Source organism: Rhea americana, unplaced genomic scaffold, assembly GCF_003343005.1.
Source record: "Rhea americana isolate MKP2758 unplaced genomic scaffold, rheAme1 scaffold_5, whole genome shotgun sequence".
In the NCBI taxonomy this organism is placed as follows: domain Eukaryota; kingdom Metazoa; phylum Chordata; class Aves; order Rheiformes; family Rheidae; genus Rhea; species Rhea americana.
Window position 1 is genome coordinate 5,397,005 of NW_028186645.1, and position 20,230 is coordinate 5,417,234.

The following is a 20,230-nucleotide window of genomic DNA, read 5'->3' on the forward strand; positions in this document are numbered from 1 at the left end:
AGTGCATCAAGTGCCAAGGAACATCTGAACGGTGAATTAGTCAAGCTTGTGATTGAATTCCACCACTGGATTTTGAAATTGGTTCTCCTTCCTGGAAGAATTACACTGCTTCCATTTGAGGAAACTTTCACATTCAAGATCAGTTCTATCTATCTTTGTTATTCCTTAGAGAACTCTTTTCCTAATTGTTTTACTGCAGTGAACCTTTCCTTGGAGTGCTACAGCATAAGGAGGATTCAGTGTTAAGTACCTGAAGGATTGGCAGTACAGTTGCTAGTTGCACACTCTAGGTCATTCTTTAACCAAAATGGGAAGAGCTGTCAGGCTTTAGAGCTGCTACAGGGAAGAAGCTGAAATTCTGTACCTGTTGTTAGRTATCTTGGAAGGTTTTTAATAAAAAAGAGTTTTTCCTGTGGGTGAGACTCAGCTAAGGAAAATCTTTAATATTGTCTGCAGAACAATACAAGAGTATTGTTCTCTCACTTGCATAATGGGAAGGGGGTGTGGGGAGGGGAACCTTCCATTTTTGCTTGGCTATGAAGAGGAAAAACTCTTAATGAACTGTGAAAGAAAGTCATTCTTTAAGCCTTCAAAATCTCCTATATAATTTAGGGTCACTAAAGGTTAGATATTCTGAAAATACTTTTGGGAACTGTGACCCTGAGCACTGCATTACTTTAGCAAAGACCAGTAATTCTAGAGTTCAGAAGTTCCAGGCTTGTTTGTAGAAGTGAGTGCCTTGAGGGGCACACCACGACAGTGTAAGCTGCTGCGTCAGCACTGCTTGTTCCCATACCTGGCAGTCACCCGTGTGACTCTGCAGGGAGGGAGTTAGCCAGCTAACGGTCAAACACTTTGGGCATTTTGACAGTGGGGTTTATTGCTAGTGTAGTTTCCTGATAGGGTTTGCTGTGGGCTCAGGCAAGCACTACCTGTGACACAAAGGTGAGCGCAGGGAAGGGTGGCAGGAGAATGCTAACTTTAGCAACTTAAACTCTTGTGGAAYGATACAGCTGGAGTAATGTCTTACTCTTTCAAGAGGTTGGGACTTTAGCAGTCTATAGTCTGCTTTCCAGCCTTGTAAGAGGCATGAATTAGAGCAAGCGTGTCATATCTCTCAAACTGCTAACAGACTGCTTTATTTTCAAATATTTAAATTTATTTCAGGACCATTTTGATAGCACAATGACAGCGTTGGCCTTTGCACACTTAGAATTTTATATACAGTATCTGAACTAAACATTCAGTATTCTGTAGAGAAATCCAGTTTTGGAAACTTTTCTCTTGATATCTTTTGTTTTTTCTTACTTAGATTCCTCACTTTCCTGTGTATACTCGCTCTGGAGAGGTTACAATATCTATTGAGCTAAAGAAATCTGGTTTTACTTTGTCTCTGCAAATGCTTGAGTTGATAACACGACTCCACCAGTACATTTTTTCACATATTCTTCGTCTTGAGAAACCTGCACTAGAATTCAAACCCACAGAAGCTGATTCAGCCTATTGTGTTCTACCTCTTAATGTTGGTAAGAACAGAATTTTTCAATATTTACTTTGAGTTACCTTAACAATAGATTTGTTTATGTTAAAATTCAAGTTATTAGCTGTAGTAACAGTTCCATATGTGACGGGATGAAGATTTGCCTTAGTTATAATTTATTTCTTCTTCATGTTTCTAAACTAGTTTTAATTTACTGACATGAGATGATCTATAGTAAACTTCAGCTGAYGGAACAGAAATCCAAAATCATATATATGTGCGCAGGAAGTTTCTTTTGTCATTTTTGAAGGCTGAATGAAACAAGTGAAATGAAAACAATCAAATATGTGTCCAGAATAAGAAAAAAAAAAMCTGTAATTTGCAACTTTCCAGAAAATTTCAGCCCGGAATATACTTCCTTGAATAAACGATTTATGCACTTTCTTTTTAAGTTGATGACTCCAGCACTTTGGACATTGACTTTAAGTTTATGGAAGACATTGAAAAATCTGAAGCACGTACAGGCATTCCCAGTACACAATATACAAAAGAAATGCCTTTTATTTTCAAATTAGAAGATTACCAGGATGCAGTTATCATTCCAAGGTAAGTACTGTATATAGTATGACCTTAAGTATGTACAAATTACATAAACACTTGTCATAATGGGATGTCACTGTTTACAAAAGAAGGTTTACTTGTTTAAAAAAAAAAAAAAAAAAGCTAAGACCATCACATATCTTCAGGTTTTTGGTATTGTTTTTTAGATACAATTTTATAGAGCGGGCTTTGGCTACAATGCTTAGAACTCACAAGAATCCTTCCCTTTTTATTAGGATTATTAGAATTTACAACAAAACTTGCACAGTATTTGATAAGAAGTTGGGCAACTTCACCACCAAGTGGCTTATTGAAACTGCTTTTAACTTAGGAGATTGAGTGGGTGTCCTTTTCTCTGGTTACTGCTTTTCACAGCAAAGACCTGCCAAAGGAAGGCATGCTGTTTGATGGCTGGAAGAAATAACAAGTGGTAAAGATCATTTAAGACTAAAAGAATCTATTGAATAGTATTTAGAAAAAAAATTTAAAAGAATTTTACATAGTGGATATGCAAAGACTCTCCATAATTGGTAGGCTTTATGGAGACTTAATTATTCTCTATATTGTTTGACATAATTTGAAAAAAAAAAAAAAAAGGAAAAGAAAAGAAAAGAAAGAAATTGATTGATTGACTTGTAGTGGGCACAGGTAAAGAATGTAAAGAATGATAGCTGTAGAATTTACTTGGAAAAATAAACTTCAGTACTTTGTTTTGATCTCATCTGTCTAATTTTTTTTCACCCCTTTAAATGTCTTCCTATCACTGTACCTCTGCAGATGACTGAAGTGGTAAAAATGCTTGTGTACGAAGTTGTAAAGGGACCATTAGTGTATAAGCACTACTTAATATAGTCAGAGTTAACACCATGGAAGCTGCTCGTAGGTAGTGTAAATTAGCACAATTCCTGAACTTCGTGGAGCTATGGCATCTGAAGATCTGTTCACAGCAGCTGAACTAGTATTTTTCTCCCCTCTCTGCCCTCTTTTTTTGGAAAGGAGGGAGGGAGAGAGCTGCTGTGTACACATCTTTCACGAAAATTCATTATTTGCTATCTAATAATGTTTAGGCCTGGGAGAGTTTTGAGCTTACTTTGTAGATTAAGAAGTCCCATCGAGTTTTCAAGTATTTCTGTATTCAGTCTACATAACAGCAATCGAAAACCTGCTTATCCTGTTCTCTCTCACTTACAAGCTTTTCAGAGGAGAAGCATAATGTGATGTCTGTGCATTTCTACCTGTACAGTTACCTGTATTCTAATCTTATTTGGAGATTCTTCAGGATAGGCATGACTGAATAAGATAAAAAGATTTTCTAAATGCTCCTTCAACCAGACTGTTTTTCAAAGCTTAGATGTTCAGACATGGACAACCTAGTCCAGTTCTGGAGGTGTGGTTTTCTTGGTCTCATCTTTGCAGGAGTGCTTAAAACCAAACAAACAAAAATAACCACACATCTTTAATACTGTTTTAATTTTATTCAGAAGCGTCTATTTAGAAATCTGAAGAGAAGCTGAAARTGATAGATGTGGCAAATCAAATTAAAAAATAATATTCAAATCAAGCAGTGYATCATGTAAGATATTTTACAGAAAAGTGGTCTATGTTATTTTGGTCAACTGTAGCTACTCCCCAGGTAAGGGCAACTGTTATAACAAAGTTTTTAAACCAGGATGGTTTGCAGAACACTTGGTCTGCATATTCCCATTCACTAGATGCTACAAAATGCTAAGAGCCTGCAAAAAAATGTAGACATACAGCAAAGTGCTAAAAGCCAAAACAGTAGTGTACTGCAGGAAAGAAAACAAGATCTTGGGTCCCTAAGTTCTTCCAGTAATGAAAGGCTTGTTTGAGGTTCTGAAATAAGCCTAGTCAGTAGTCCATATCTATATTGTGAGAGAGATAACAGCAAAGTCCCTAGTGATTTCATGTAGGACAGAATTCCTCTTTGAACCTAGATCTAATAAGTAGTTCAGTGTATCAGTCAACAAGTTATACCTACAAAATACTTGGGAGATTTCAGTCTTGTTGCATGTACTGGAYGTCTATGTATATTATGTTTCTACTTGTGACTGTTCTAGTACTTTAGAATAACAGTTATGAGTTTAAGCAGCAACCTAGAAGCCAGGCTATGTATCAAGGGGGAGAGAAGGGAAACTTCTTCAAAGCCACCAAGATTTGCAGAAGCCTTGACTTACGGAATTAAAACAATATAGACTTAGTACAGATAAGCAAGTAGCAACAGGTCTTTGTATTCATATGATGAGGATACTTAGGAAATTGGGTATAGAAGGACTCTTTAAAGTCTGGACTTCTAATGTTAGAATCTGTTCTATCCTGTCATATAGTCTTGCCACCAAATTATATCAGGTTATTTTATTTTTTTTAATGTGGATTTCCTGATTTTTTTTTCTGTTCATGTTTTTCACTGTAGTACCTAATTAGCATCACTAACAATGATAAAAGTGTTACAGCAATTTTCCTCCGCTTTTGCCTCSTGCCCAAATTCTGCATTCTCTTAAAGAATTACATTGTCTTAGACTCCTAAGAAAACTTAAAATTTACCTTATTAGGTATTTGGGGTTTCCTGCTTTAACTTTATTTGGAAGATGTTTTAGTTTAAATGTCAGTTTATGTGTGAGGTAGTACAGTTCTCGTGTAAGGTAGAACTCTGTTTAATTCTAGTACTGTAGGAGGCCAAATTTTAAAAATTAAGTTTAACTGTTAGATATTTAGAATTAAGAAATTGTCATTTGCAGCATTACTCTGACATGGTTGTCCAGAGCTTGATAATATATTAGATTTTGAAGATATGAGTCTTCAATTTTATTTAAATATATCTGCACAGGAAATTGCTTAGAGTATAGCTTGGCTTTATTCTTCCTTACCTTACCACATGCATTTCACTTATTATTTGATTTAGCTAAACAAATTGATTCCTACAAAAAAAAATCAAGTGAATTATTTGGTGGTTTAGCATCTTGACTACATTGCAGCGTCAAGAAGCTGGTGTAAGCTTTACTTTAAGGATATAACTTATGCCAAACTATGTTTTTGTTTAGGTATCGAAATTTTGATCAGCCTCATCGATTCTATGTAGCTGATGTATACACTGATCTTACTCCACTTAGTAAATTCCCTTCCCCTGAATATGAAACTTTTGCTGAGTATTATAAAACAAAGTATAATCTTGACCTGACCAATCTCAACCAGCCACTGCTGGATGTGGACCACACATCTTCAAGGTAACAATCTTACTTGCTTGACACTTGTAGTTTGACAACAAAGGATAATTTTCTTTGTTTTAGTGTAATGTGATAAAGCTGAAGGCTTATGTTTTCCAAAATAATTACTGATTTTTAGAGGAGGTGCTTAACTTGTGTCATAACAACTGTAAGGTAAGAGTCCATCTTTTTCTGGAGGTAACTTTGCTGTCGCTTCAGTGTGGGTTAAGGATGAAAACTCAGAGTAAATGATAACTTTGGAAAGTTTAGGTTATTCATAAATCTTTATGTATTTATATTAAAATATTTTCCCTTGTTCTTAGACTTAATCTTTTGACTCCTCGCCATTTGAACCAGAAGGGGAAAGCACTTCCACTAAGCAGTGCTGAGAAGAGGAAAGCAAAGTGGGAAAGTCTGCAGAATAAGCAGGTAAAATAGAAGTACTTAATTCAAGTTGTTTAACAGTGTTCTGAAGTCTACCTTCAAAAGTAAAATTATTTTCTCACCCTTCCCTAACCTTACTCCAGATACTGGTTCCAGAGCTCTGTGCTATCCATCCTATTCCAGCATCCCTGTGGAGAAAAGCAGTTTGCCTCCCCAGCATACTTTATCGTCTGCACTGTCTGTTGACAGCAGAGGAACTAAGAGCTCAAACAGCCACTGATGCTGGTGTAGGGGTTAAATCACTTCCTGCAGATTTCAGGTATGTTGTTGTTGTTTTAATATCTCACTTTTGATATCTCACTTTATTGAAAAGCATGGTGAAAATATTCCTCTATTGCATGAATTTAAAATATCAGCTTTAAGTGAAGGGTATTGTTAGAAAAGCCTTGCTTGTGAATAATATTTTCAGTTATCTGAGAAGGTGGTGCAGTCACTGTTCTTTTCAGAAGAGCATTGCTTTTTCTTAACGTGTGTATGTGCATAAGAGTTTTCTTCTCTTGTCTTATTTTCCTTTAACAAAATCAGCATATATCTTTACAGATATCCTAACCTGGACTTTGGATGGAAAAAGTCTATTGACAGCAAATCCTTCATCTCTATTCCTGGTTCCTCTTCAGTAGAGAATGAAAATTACTGTAAGCACAGCACAATTGTAGTCCCTGAAAATGCTGCACATCAAGGTGCTAATAGAACCTCTTCTACAGAAAAGCATGACCAAATGTCTGTGAATTACAAAACATTGCTCAATGAGTCACCCGGTAAACTACAAATTGATGTCTCAGCAGAACTCGCAGCAATTAATGGTGTTTCTTATAATAAAAATCTTGCCAATGGCAATTGTGATTTAGTTAACAGAGACTTTTGCCAAGGAAATCAGCTGAATTACTGCAGGCAGGAAATACCTGTACAACCAACTACCTCATGTCCCATTCAGAATTTATACAGCAGTGAGAACCAGCCCAAGCCCAGCAATGAATGTACTCTACTGAGTAATAAATACCTTGATGGAAATGCTAACAGATCTACCTCAGATGGATGCCCYAAAATGGCAGTGACCACCAGTACTTCAAAAGCTCTTAATCTTTCAATAGACGGAGCRGATTTTGAAAAGAGCCCTTCCAGTGGGTACTCCTCAAAAACTCTTGGCCCCAATCCCGGTCTCATTCTTCAAGCCTTGACTCTTTCAAATGCTAGTGATGGTTTTAATCTGGAGCGGCTTGAAATGCTTGGTGATTCATTTTTAAAGCATGCCATCACTACATACTTGTTTTGCACTTATCCTGATGCTCACGAGGGACGGCTGTCATATATGAGAAGCAAAAAAGTAAGTATTAATGATCCAATGTTAGGGTAAAATGCTGGCTATAACAAACTACGTATATAAAATTTATATGAAGATTGAATGGCCCCAAGGTGGTTTAGGACCACGGCCTTACTGATTATACATTTGGTAGCGTGCATATTAGGAGTAAAAATACTAGATGAGAGGGCTAATGTTACATAAACTGGTATTGATGAAACTATTTTTTACTGTTCATTTCTGAATCTAAAACACCTGAAAGCTGATTACCATCCTAAGGAGAGAGAAGACTAAATAGAACCAAAAGCTCTGTATTTATGAGGATGTTTGGTGGACCMTACTAGAGCTGTATTGACTAGAAACTCTTTAACAGGAGCCCTTGAATGAAAGAGTTAGCTGCACAGAGCCTTAAGTCATAGCTTTACTGACCTTTCGGTTGTCTCTTTAGTAAATTACCTTCCATGAAAGCTTTTGCATGATCCTAYAGAAACATTAACAAACAAATAAAAAGTACCCTTCAAAATTGTTCAATCAAAACTATTTAAAGTATTTTAATATAAACATAAATAGTAGTGAGAAGGGTCTCCAACTCTTTTTTTAAATTCTGGAATAATAAATCATATGAAAGTTTTATTCCACATAATGCAAAGACTTGAATCAAATGCTAAGAATATGACTGTCTTTCTCTAATAAAATGCATCACCCTGAGAATTAAATGATTGAATAGTTGTTTAATCAAGGAAAATAAGGAAGGCTGAATAACTCACACACTTCATGAAATTTGAACTTGAATGTTCAATAAATTTTGTAAGACTTAAGGAAACATGAAAAGTGTGTTTAAAATGAGAAATGAAGATCAGAAGTTGGTAGTTCAAAAAGAAAAAAGAAGAGTGTGTGAGTGCATGTGGGTGCTTTTTTCCTTCCCTTTACAATATTTAAAAGAATTTGAGAGTATTAAAATAACATCTGGATTATAACTTAATTAAAATAAGATTTGCTGTACAGAACTATTCTAACCCTTTCTGCTACTAAGATTCAGGTCAATTTACCATAACAGCAGTCATTTCTCATTCCAGATCTAGTCTGAATGTTGATTATTAATGCTGTAATTAATGACACTTGGACAGACTATATTAACTCTAAAGTTAGCAATAATTTMTTTTTACAAAGAGAATTAAACAATCAGATTTCTTTAACTGAAATAGTCAAATTTTATATACCTGACTGTGAAGAAAACAAACACACAAAAAAAAAGACAAAAAAAATACCCTACACCTTTGTTGTGAATTGGTTGTTGTGTATTAAGAAAGCTGAAAAGTAACCATTTTAAGAACTAATGGGACAAGATCATGTTAAATTGACTTGGTTCTTTGTATTTTAACCAATATTTTAATGTAAATTTATGTCCAGAGGTTTATCAGAATATTTTTCTTGAAGGTCAGCAACTGTAATTTGTATCGCCTTGGGAAAAAGAAAGGACTGCCTAGTCGTATGGTGGTATCAATTTTTGATCCCCCTGTCAATTGGCTTCCACCTGGTTACGTAGTGAACCAGGACAAGAGCAACACTGATAAATGGGAGAAAGATGAAATGGTAAGATTCCGTTTAACAATGTTGAGGAATAATTGTCTCCATGCATCAATATATTCCAATGTCTGTGGTCTGTATTCTCTTTCCTCTACCTTCCCTTTCCCCCAAATATTCTCTTATATTTSTCAATCAAAAAAGTAGTTCTACATCTTTGTTTCCTTTCTGTGTAAAACTTCACTATAACTTACAGAAAATGAGAGGAAAACAGATCCTGAATAGAACCCAAAGTAAGGAAACTTGTTGAACATCATGCAGCAATGAATGTGTATATATTAATAGAAGAGCAGAGAAGAAGCCTTTTTGCTTTTTGTTCTTACCAGATGAACTCATGAGAGCATGCTCTGAAATTTCTCTCAGAATTTAAACTGAATTACGAATAGTATTTTTGATGTAATGTGTGTTTGCAGAAGACGGTCTGTCTAGTGAATTCACCTTTGTAGAAGGTGGATTGAAACAGGAGTTGATAATTTTCATTGCGCTAGGGCAGAGTGAGGATTATAACTGTCATAGGTAAATTCTCACTCAGCTGTCAGCTACAGCATGAGAATGATTGAGAGCTACTCCTCATCAAAAATAAAATGCTGACATAGACTCCATCATTGTCCATCATCAATAGCTTCAGAATGACCCATCTTAATGAGAAGCATACTTACTGTATGCTGAGAGTTAAAGTAAATGTTTAAGAAATATCAGTCCATAACTTATTCTTTACATATTTGAAAATGATTTGGCATTTTCTTGTTTGTGGGGGTGTTTTTTTTTTTGTTGTTGTTTTTTTTTGTTTTGTTTTGTTTTTTTTTTCCATATTGCAATTCTGAAGACCATGCTCAGATTGTGGAACCACCAGAGGGCACATGAGAGGACTGTTGGGTAGATGTACCATGAAAATAAATGTTTATTGCAGAATAAAACAACCTGATTATTATAGTTTTCTATTGTACCAAGAATTCATTTCAGAAAGACTTACTGTTATACCTTTCTAAAAATAAAATAGCACGTTTGGGACAGGAGCTAGTCTTTGCTTTTAAAAGCTTTCAGTTCTCCATAACTCTTCAGTCATCTGTTTCTCTTTACTAGGCACAGTTTATTTGTAAATAAAATATACAATTCTAGTCCAAGTACAGACAGTGACTTAGGTAAGATGCATTTTTTGTGCCAATTGACAATCCACACGTTTTGCAGTTTTGCACATAAATTTTATTCTTAGTCCAGGGGTGATGGTCTATGGCTGGGGCTAGAAGTCTCATAACTCTTTGAATTATTACTAAAACATCCTAGAGAAATGTTGGTACTTAAGGCATTATCAAGCATTAGGAGCTTCCCATTAATAAACTAGTCTGTTGATTTTATCAAATACTAATTTCAAAGAAGCATGAAAGAAACACTTAAAACTGCTTATCTTCAGATAGAAGAAGCTGTTTATCTTCAGCTTGAAATGAAAGTGGATATAACTTACTTAAAATCAAGCAGGTATTCCTTAGGGAAAGCTTATCTGTTCTGGATTTCATTGTTGATAATTTCTGAATTGCTGTCTAATAAGTTAAAAAAAAAAATAAACTGGCTAATCTGGCTTTTTTACTGCAGCACATTCTTACTACCTTTTTATGCAAGAAATGATGTGTAGAGGATGTTAAGGCAGTTCACTTAGCTATGCTGTTAATTAATTTTACTTAGAAAGCTGTGAGTAAAATTGTAGTGAAAATGAAAATTATCAGTTAATTTTTAAATGCACAAACAGACATTGAAACTGAAATTAAATTTTTCATGTGAATATTGCTTATTCAGGGACTGTATTTTCATTTCAATGACAGATTTAACAGTGGGATATGATATGCAAAAAATCAATACTTGCTTTAGTTGGCACTAGATAAATTATCCTGCTTTGAGGGTCATGCTGCTACTGATATCCAAATAGTTATTTAAATCAAACTTTGCTATATGTTACTGAACAGTTAGTTGCAGAAATGGCTGCTTTTTGTGTGTCAGTTGGATAATTAATTTAGCAGCAGAAAATCTTCTGGCAAGAAGAACCACCGGAACTATGGTTTTTTACAGCCACCCTTTTTTCTCTCATTACTAAAGTTGCTCCAGTGAGATAAGGAAGATTGTGATCTGTTTGACCCTTGGATGGTTTTGAGCACTGCTTGGTGTGCCTTACTGCTGCCACACATCCACAGCTCTAGGGGGTTGTGTGTTTAGCGCAAAGGGAGAGGTCCCCAACATTACCATCTGGTTCACAGATTCTCAAGATTAGATAGCTGAAACCTGTAGTTTGACTTGCAYAGATTGAGGGCAGATATAGGCTATTTCACTTGATTCAAAATGGTGTTGGCTTTCAGGACSCAATCCAGGAAAGCACTTTGAATCCGATCTTACTTCTTTCAAATTCAGTGGCAGAATTCCCATTGATATCAGTGATGCAGAATTGAGCCTGAGAGTAGTCCTTTTGATGTAAGGAGGACTACTTGTGCATTTAGTTAATATATCTAAGTGCTTTCTTGGATTGAGGCCATAGCAAATTGTACAGCATTATATAGCTTGGGCATATCTGTGTTCAATTTATAATTTACTTCAGTCCATATCAATTTGCTGCAGATGAGCAGGGAGGAGATATGAGACATCATTACTTTGCTGTTGTAGATATATGCGTATTAGAACATCAGACAACTTTAAATTTGCTCTTAATTAGATGAGGCTGTAAGTGTAGCTTTAAACTGAAGTTCAAATTATGTTTCAGTATAACTGAAATAAAACAAATATGTACTTGTTTTAAGAGATAGGATTAATACTAATTGCCTTTGCATTGCATTATTCTACCTCATGACTTAATGTATACGTTAATACTTGGCAAAAATAAGTAATACTGCAATCTTACTGGTGTGCCATAGTTTCTAGTCTTGCATTCTTAGACCTGCTCTATTCAGATCATGGCAATATTATAAAATATGTGACAAACTGGAGGGATATCATCTCTGTTAAAGAATCATTAACTTGTCTTGAACCAAAAATTAGTCTATATCTGATTTCTTCAAATAGCTAGAACACTTCCTGAATCCCTGACACACGCTATCCAGACTGTCACCCACATAAACATGAAATTCTTGCCAACTAATTGGTATTAGACTCTGGTTTTGAACTGTAATATAAACATTCCTACACTGACTCTAAACTTATTTTCTATCAGTTTGCCAAATAGACTACAAACTATTTGTAACTAGCTGTACTTGGTAATGTAGAGAAATATATTTTGCTGCTTTTGAGTGATGATTATAGAAGCAGTAGGGTAAAAGAAGTTCTTCAGTTGTTTCACTGAGTGCATTTTGCTTTTGTGTGCCCCAAAACTGAGATTATGGTGACTGTTAACCTTTGCAAACACTTTATTATTTAGAATGAAAGAATATAGAAAGAATTTTTTAAATTACTGTAAATAAACATTTGTAATAGCATTATTTTAGCAGCTAGAGAGAAAAATGCACCGAAATCTGTTTCTTTGTACTTATCTAAATTTGTTAATTTTGAATTTTTTTCCTTAGCTTATATCGGTGTGCAAGTGTATATTATTTAATTGGTATGTGTTAGATGCAAATATAAGCATGAGTCTGTATTCCTATGAAATGTAGCATGTGTTATATATACTGCTTATTATAGGTTGATAGTAAAGAGTTTGTATTCCAAGGCAGTTATTTGAGTCTTAGAATGATGATTAGACAATATAATTAGGAACATTTTTTAAAARTTATTAATAATGTTCAGGCTTATTATTAGCAGACACTGCCTACATTCTACTTCTACAGTACTTCCTGAATCAAAGGTTATCATTTTCCTTTTTGTACTGCATTTTGTGTGTCTGTGTATGTGTGTTCTTTTATAGACAAAGGAGAATTTGGCTAATGGTAAACTTGAAGATTATGATGATGAGGAGGAGGATGAAGACCTAATGTGGAGGTTACCYAAGGAAGAAGCAGACTTTGAAGATGATTTTTTGGAGTATGATCAGGAACATATCAAATTCATAGATAATATGTTAATGGGATCAGGGGCTTTTGTGAAGAAAATTTCTCTCTCGCCCTTTTCAACCACTGATTCGAACTATGAATGGAAAGCACCCAAAAAGTCATCCTTGGGTAATGTTCAGTTTTCATCAGATTTTGATGATTTTGATTATAGCTCTTGGGATGCTATGTGCTATCTGGATCCTAGCAAGGCTGTTGAAGAGGATGATTTTGTAGTGGGCTTCTGGAACCCATCAGAAGAAAACTGTGGTGTTGATGCAGGAAAACAGTCTATCTCATATGACTTGCATACAGAACAGTGTATTGCTGACAAAAGCATTGCAGACTGTGTGGAAGCCTTGTTGGGCTGCTATCTGACCAGCTGTGGTGAAAGAGCTGCTCAGCTTTTCCTGTGTTCATTGGGGCTGAAGGTGCTCCCTGTAATTAAAAAGACTGATTGGGAAAGCACTTTGTGTGCTACCAGAGAGAACTGTAACAGTCAGCAGAAAAATCTTTTACCAAACTCTGTTTCTGCTTCTGTAGTTAAATCAGAGTCTTCTCTGTATAAAGACCTGGAGTACGGCTGTTTGAAGATTCCACCAAGGTGTATGTTTGATCACCCAGATGCTGAAAAAACTCTGAATCATCTTATTTCTGGCTTTGAAAACTTCGAGAAGAAAATAAACTACAATTTTAAGAACAAGGCTTATCTTCTTCAGGCATTTACTCATGCCTCTTACCATTATAATACCATAACTGGTAAGTTGGCTTAAAGAAACTGTGTTTCCTGTATTGTGAATAAAGGCAATATATGTTGTGTTCTCATACATAGTCCTTTTATGATATGYCTTGTTATTTTAACATATTAAGAAGTCAGTGACCTTTGAATGCAAAAAGAATCTTAGAAAAGAAGATCTTGTTATTGATTTAGAGGAGGATACTTATTGAAGTTGTGTCTTGATGTGTGAATAATTCCTATTTTGTCTTGATACAGATATAAGACTTACTGGAGCTTRATCAAGCTTCAGAAGAGAGCACTTTTCGTCTCTGACCCTCTATGACTAGTTGTATACAACTGATGTTAGATCCCCATTTAGCTGACACACATTCTTATGTAACTGTAAATTACAATGTATTTCTAGAAGTGTAGCTGTTTTGCAAATATATTTTGTAAAATTTTCCCATAATTTAATCCAAGTATATTACTCTGACTGTACTTTTGAACAGTAAAGTTAGGCCATACAACATTTATTAGCCAAATAGTCTATAAATAGCAAAATACAGAGATTTCAGTTTGAAGTTGTGAATTGGAGGTTTAATTTAAGTCCAAGTATATTGTAAAGTAAATATTTAAAGTCAAAGCTGAAGCAGTTTACTAAGTCAGACTAAATATGAATTTCAGGTCAACTGCTCAGTGCTTCTATACATGATCTCACAACAAATTTGACACAAGTACACATCCTAGGTTAGCAAATGTCTTCAATTACATTTGTGTATGCTATTTAAATTAAAAATTTAATATTTGTTCTTTCTTACACTTGAAGTGTTTTCCTAAAATAATATGCAATTAAAACCTAACAAAGGWAAAATTCCAACCCTATTTGAAGTGAACAGCAAATTCCTGTGTAGTCAGCACWCTGAATCTTCCCATACTGAATTGGTTCCTTATTCCAAGAAGTAAGAAATCTCTCTTTTAATTAAAGAAATAAGTCATTTTGAAATCTTAATACATTAAGAGAAGCAGTTCTGACAAAACACTGAAACTATTTCTTTCATTTTTTCATTCAAGGTAGCATTACCTACTTACATATTCACATTTACAAGTATTTCACAAAATCTATAGAACATAGATAATTCCGTTTTTATATATAGTTTAACAAATGGCAGCAGTAAGGCATAATATATAGATAAAATTGTTGTTAGCAGAAACTTTTAATTCCAGATCCTTTTCTGTTTAACAAGGAAGACAATTTTGAGTTGCTGTTATAGGTGGCTTTTTGCATGAGGAGCAGCAGTTGAGATCTAGCAATATCTTAGGTTCAGCTGCTATAAAAGCAACTTGCTACTTGCTATTTCACTATGCCATATTACTTCTGTGGTAATTTTGTCTTCCTTCCTCTCTTCCTACCTATCCTTGTTTGCTTTCAACAGTTCTTTTCTTTTTTTAAGTTTTATTTATATTCTAAAAATAGACCTCCGTAACTCTCTAAACAATGTCAATTATCGAAACAGCAAAGGCTTCCCAATTTCAATTTTCATTTTAAAAGAATCCATTCTGAATGGGAATTTTTGTTCAACACATTTCAAGAAGTCTGAATGTGTGACAAATTGGATCAAAAAAATCTCAGGTTGTATATTCCTTTTAATATATTGACTTTTTGTTCATTTTTGGAGGTTTGGTGATCATCTGTTTCAGATCAGCCTGGTAGTAGCTGACCTTGAGCACAAATGTTAACCGATTATGAACACAAGTGTGTTTTGCTAGCCTGACATAAATCATCATTCAGTTTAAAAATGGCTTTATTATTAGATGCAAATTTTGATTTTTTTCGCAATCCACTAGAAATTTTTCTAAACATAAACTCAAAGATACCTGTTTTAAAACACACATTATCTGTTTTGACTGTATGTAATTTTGTGATATTTAATGGCAACGTACCAAACTTTCTATCCAGAAAGGCCTGGAAAGAATGTGTGAGTTAAACTTATTTGTGTTGTTCTACATTCTTTTGTTTCCAATACTGTAAGATTGTTACCAGCGCTTAGAATTCCTGGGAGATGCAATTTTGGACTACCTCATAACCAAGCACCTTTATGAAGACCCACGGCAACACTCTCCAGGAGTTCTTACTGACCTACGATCTGCTCTAGTCAATAATACCATTTTTGCATCACTAGCTGTAAAGTATGACTACCACAAGTACTTCAAAGCTGTCTCTCCTGAACTGTTTCATGTTATTGATGACTTTGTACAATTTCAAATGGAAAAGAATGAAATGCAAGGAATGGATTCTGAGGTTAGTGGTAGTAGAAAAAATGTGTTCAGTACCTGATTTGAAGCTTGTCATAAGATATTTTTTTTTTTTTTTTTTTAGTATGACACGCTTTTTTGTAATACTTTAGTGTTAGGCATGTAGCAGCCAAAGAAGCAGGTGGCTCCTGATAATAAAGCGCTAAATATGCAAAATAAAATACAATCTTCAGAAAGTTTAAAGTGAATAAAACTGCTCGAAGTAGTTAAATTGAAACTAGGTTTGTCCTCCAGATTTTTTTTTTCTGTGACACCTGATTTCAGTCAGTATTTTACCTTAGTGGTTTCTTTTYCCCCTGTGTTTTTCTTAGTTTTCTTCACTGATTGATTAAAAGCATTACTATACCATGAAAATAACTGTGGCGAAGAGGCATTAGGTCACATAATATTGACTTGCAATAGGACATCAGTGCAACCCCATGAACAATACCACCTTGACACTGCAGTGCTTATTTAATGTAGTACACTACATTCTGTGCTGTTGTTATTCTGAATGATTTCTGCTGGAGCAGACATAGCATGAATCATAGATCATCGCACTAAAATCCAGTGTGTGTATCTGATATGCTCCTGAAGGCTTTATTTTTGCTAGCCAGGGAAACATTATAAGCATCTTTCAAACAAACCACTTGAAAAATAATTTAACTGAAAACTTGAAAAGAGAGATCGTATCTGTGCTATGCAGGAAAGCTCATGATAGTGAACACTTACTTGTTGGAGAATAGACTAAAAATCAACTCATTTAAATGAACTGCTCTGAAAATGAAAGCAAGGGCCTTCCTGGTCAAATTCTAACTGGGAAGAGAAGGATGCACTTATTAATTATCCTTTTTTTAAAAGTTATATAGTAGATTTTTGTCATAAAAACTGTGATTTAATCTCTTAAGAAATAATCTGTCTGAGAATACCACTAAATAAAGATGTTATCATCACCTTTAATAATTTCCTCTCTCAAACACAATTTAAAATCTTAGGAATCAGAAGACTTCAGTGTGTGTATTGTTTACAACCCTTGTATCTGTCACAGAGTGAAATCCATATGTTTTCTGGGGAGGTTCAGAAAACAATGACTAAGAAATTTGTCATTGAAATGTAGATAGTATGAATTACTTTACATCAGAGGATCAAACTGATATCCTTATAATAGTCTTAACATAAGTAGAAAGACTAGAAACTCATTTTAAGAGCTTATAGCAGTGATTTCTTACCTTTGTTCAGTTTCTGCTGTTATACACAAAAATTGCCTCAAAACTTCTACAAAAGTTGCAACCAAATAAAAGGATAGCTGTTTCAAATAAAATTCTTGTTTCACTCTCCCTGTGCCTGCTCCCTATCTTGGTCTGGCACTGACTTACTGAAACTCTTATTTCATCACAGTTAATACAAGAGTCTTTGTTTCAGCAGTTCATGCCAGCTAGACTGGTCTCCATGTGTGTCTCCACATCATCTGCTTTTCTTTTTCAAATCTCACTTCTGAAACATCTGTTGTCCCTTGCTGTATAGCTCTTAATTTCTCTCCCCTTCTGTTATTTAAGTACTGTATAACTCTAAAGTTCTTGAGTGTGCATTTAGAATGARATACACTATTCAAAATATAGTTGAATTTGTTTCTTACCATCAAAATTCTTGTTTGGAGGGCATACAAACCAAGTGACTTCTTGTTTGATTTATTTTAGGTAGAAACACCAGGTGGGACTAGTTCATGAGGTATTATGGTGAGACTGAAGCCTTAGCATAGGCTTATAAACCCTGAACTGGATTTCACCCAAATGGAGTGAGAGCTTGGCCACTGGGGGAAGAGAAAAGATAGGCAGACACTCCTTTCTGTGTAAAGGAGAAATGGTCAGACACTTCTTTTTGTGTTCAGATTGCTCTGTTTGCACTTAGGTGGAAGCATATTATACGTGTATTTGAAATATATTTTAGTAACAGTAGATTGACACAAGACCTTTTGACATACACTGAAAGTTTATGAAGGGAATAGACTGTTGTCTTAAATAAACAGTATAGAAGAAAACTCTGCCTGCTACATTAAAAGTACCTGAGTGTGCCCTTACAGTACCATATTATCTCAGTCTGAGATTGCTGGTTATCAGCTACTTGTAGCTTATTTTGCTAATACTTTATGCTTGTCTTTGGAGATAAAGGAGGTATAGAAATGGTACATCCTATTTTCTTCCAAAACCGCCTTCTAGGAGTTGTTTAAAATATGAACTCTTTTTCCATTATGAATGGCTTTCTAATATGAACTGGTAGAGCCAAGTCTGTTTCTTATTGGAAAAAACAGACCTGTGGTGAAATCCTATAGAATTATTACAGGAGGAATTCACAAAGCGTATAAGGTCTCTGTACACAATAGTGTTAGCGGAATTTTTTTCACATTTGAAAAATGATATATCCAACAACTTAGTTTCAGTGGGGAATAAAAGAATGATTTCACTTTGGAAAGTTGTCAGTGAAAAACTTAAAGAAGGCAGCTGAGGATAGGGTGTAAGAGAACTTGTATTTCTGAAGATCCTTGTTTTATTTTTAAAAGGAGCAAATATCTCTCTCTTCTCCTCCCCTCCTCTCTCCCCCTGCCCCGGTTTTTTATAATTGCAAACAGCTCAGAAGATCTGAAGAAGATGAAGAAAAAGAAGAAGACATTGAAGTACCAAAGGCCATGGGGGATATATTCGAGTCCCTTGCTGGTGCCATTTATATGGATAGTGGAATGTCTTTGGAAATGGTTTGGCAAGTGTACTATCCAATGATGAGGCCGCTAATAGGTATTGTCAGTTTTCAGGGGGGAGGAGGGGAAATTATAATTAAGTACCATATGCTATGAAGAGAACAAAAATCAATTTTATTTTTTGCAGAAAAATTTTCTGCAAATGTGCCCCGTTCCCCAGTGCGAGAGCTGCTGGAGATGGAGCCGGAGACAGCCAAATTTAGGTAAGGATAAGTTTTCTTTGGTGCACAGTGCTATAAAACGTTTTTAAGCTATGCTTTATAAGCTGCTGAGGATTTTTAAATGTCATGAGTGACTTTATTTTTTTTTGCTAAGCACTTAGGGTGATCTTTGTATTCACTTTTTTTTCCCCCTCAGTTGTGACTTTCTGAGAAAACTAATGATTTCTATTTAACTATACTGCTCTAACTTCTGTAGAAAAGAAAATGTAGGTCTCTTATTTCACATTAACTCACTCTGGCAGTAAGTAATTTTTGTGTATATTTTTGCAGTCCTGCAGAAAGAACTTACGATGGAAAGGTCAGAGTAACAGTGGAAGTTGTAGGAAAGGGCAAGTTTAAAGGTGTTGGCAGAAGCTACAGGATTGCCAAATCTGCAGCTGCAAGAAGAGCACTACGAAGCCTCAAAGCAAATCAACCTCAGGTCCCAAACAGCTGAGTCTCCTCTTAAAAATAAATAAAATGGGGGGGGGGAGCATACAAATAAAGCAAATTTTTAAAAAAATTGATGTTGAGAGGAACAAATTGAAGACAGAATTTAAAGTTTGTTTGATAACAGAATAGATAACAAAACATTTAACATGTATAAAATTTTGGAACTAATTGTAGTTATAGTTTTTTGCGCAAACACAATCTCGTCTTCTTTCCTCACTTCTGCTTTGTTTAATCACAAGAGTGCTTTAATGATAACATTTAGCAAGTGTTCAGAATAATTGTTGTCAGGTCTTTTTGTTTTACTTTATTGTCAGTACAGCTTTGCTTAGTGTTAGAAGGCCAGGGAGCTTATGCCTAATGCAGTTGCTAGATTTATATATAGTAATCTTGAAATTTTTCAATCTGTGCACTAGTGCCAGTCATAAAGCAGTTGGTAAACTGTACTGGATGATTGGGTATAAGAAAGAATAAGTGTGCCAGTATTTTTTTTTTTTTTAATCTCCATGTCATCTTTTTGCATTAAGATGATATTCCCAATCATTGTTGCACTTATTTGTTAGGGACAGATTTTAATTGAAATGGCTGGCATACTGGTAGAATGAAATTTCAATTTCCTTATGCCACATAGTCTTNATAATTCAGAAGAATGGCTCTTCTAATCACAAGTGAACTTTATCATGCACTTTTGCCCTCATTTTACAGGAAATGTAAAAAAGAATTTCGTCTAACAAATTCCAATTTTACCCATCTAGGGTGAACAGTGGCAAGAGTCCTATAGAAACAGGAACTCCAGGAATTTATGGCAAAATTAAAAAAAAAAAAAGGTTCTTGCCTTAAAAATAAATAAACCCTCATTATTAATAATCTTTAATTTCTGATCTTTTTTGGAACAAACTATTTTACATTCCCTTCATTTTGTTACGCATTTTACAATGATACAGCTCTATATTTACAGTACAACTCATTACTATAGCTGTGACTTATTACAGGATTAAAATAGAAGTTGTATTCATATATATGCGATTAGGTTATTTTTAACAATTCAGAGGAGGTCGTTAGTCTACAGATTTTTTTGTTTTTTGTACTACCATAAACAAAATAAGGTCTTTGGCTAAAATTCCAGTTTTACACAAACCTGCAAACTAGATAGTTCYGATACTGGAAATATTAATAAATAATTGCACAGTA

General features: G+C 34.7%; 1 protein-coding gene across 10 annotated transcripts in view; it reads left to right on the forward strand.

Annotated features, from left to right (window-relative positions):
- DICER1 (dicer 1, ribonuclease III) overlaps nucleotides 1–19,668 on the forward strand; it is a 65,562-nt gene extending 45,894 nt beyond the window's left edge. For all 10 annotated transcript variants that reach the window (XM_085317501.1, XM_085317499.1, XM_085317497.1 and 7 more), the window contains 12 exons: nucleotides 1,313–1,526; nucleotides 1,933–2,086; nucleotides 5,140–5,322; nucleotides 5,625–5,730; nucleotides 5,829–6,004; nucleotides 6,286–7,069; nucleotides 8,483–8,638; nucleotides 12,507–13,386; nucleotides 15,376–15,644; nucleotides 18,264–18,426; nucleotides 18,517–18,592; nucleotides 18,881–19,668. In XM_085317501.1, the coding sequence (XP_085173627.1) occupies nucleotides 1,313–1,526; nucleotides 1,933–2,086; nucleotides 5,140–5,322; nucleotides 5,625–5,730; nucleotides 5,829–6,004; nucleotides 6,286–7,069; nucleotides 8,483–8,638; nucleotides 12,507–13,386; nucleotides 15,376–15,644; nucleotides 18,264–18,426; nucleotides 18,517–18,592; nucleotides 18,881–19,046 (3,327 nt within the window). In that variant the 3' untranslated portion in view covers nucleotides 19,047–19,668. The remainder of the gene's footprint in view (nucleotides 1–1,312; nucleotides 1,527–1,932; nucleotides 2,087–5,139; nucleotides 5,323–5,624; nucleotides 5,731–5,828; nucleotides 6,005–6,285; nucleotides 7,070–8,482; nucleotides 8,639–12,506; nucleotides 13,387–15,375; nucleotides 15,645–18,263; nucleotides 18,427–18,516; nucleotides 18,593–18,880) is intronic.
- The last annotated feature ends 562 nt before the right edge of the window (nucleotides 19,669–20,230 follow it).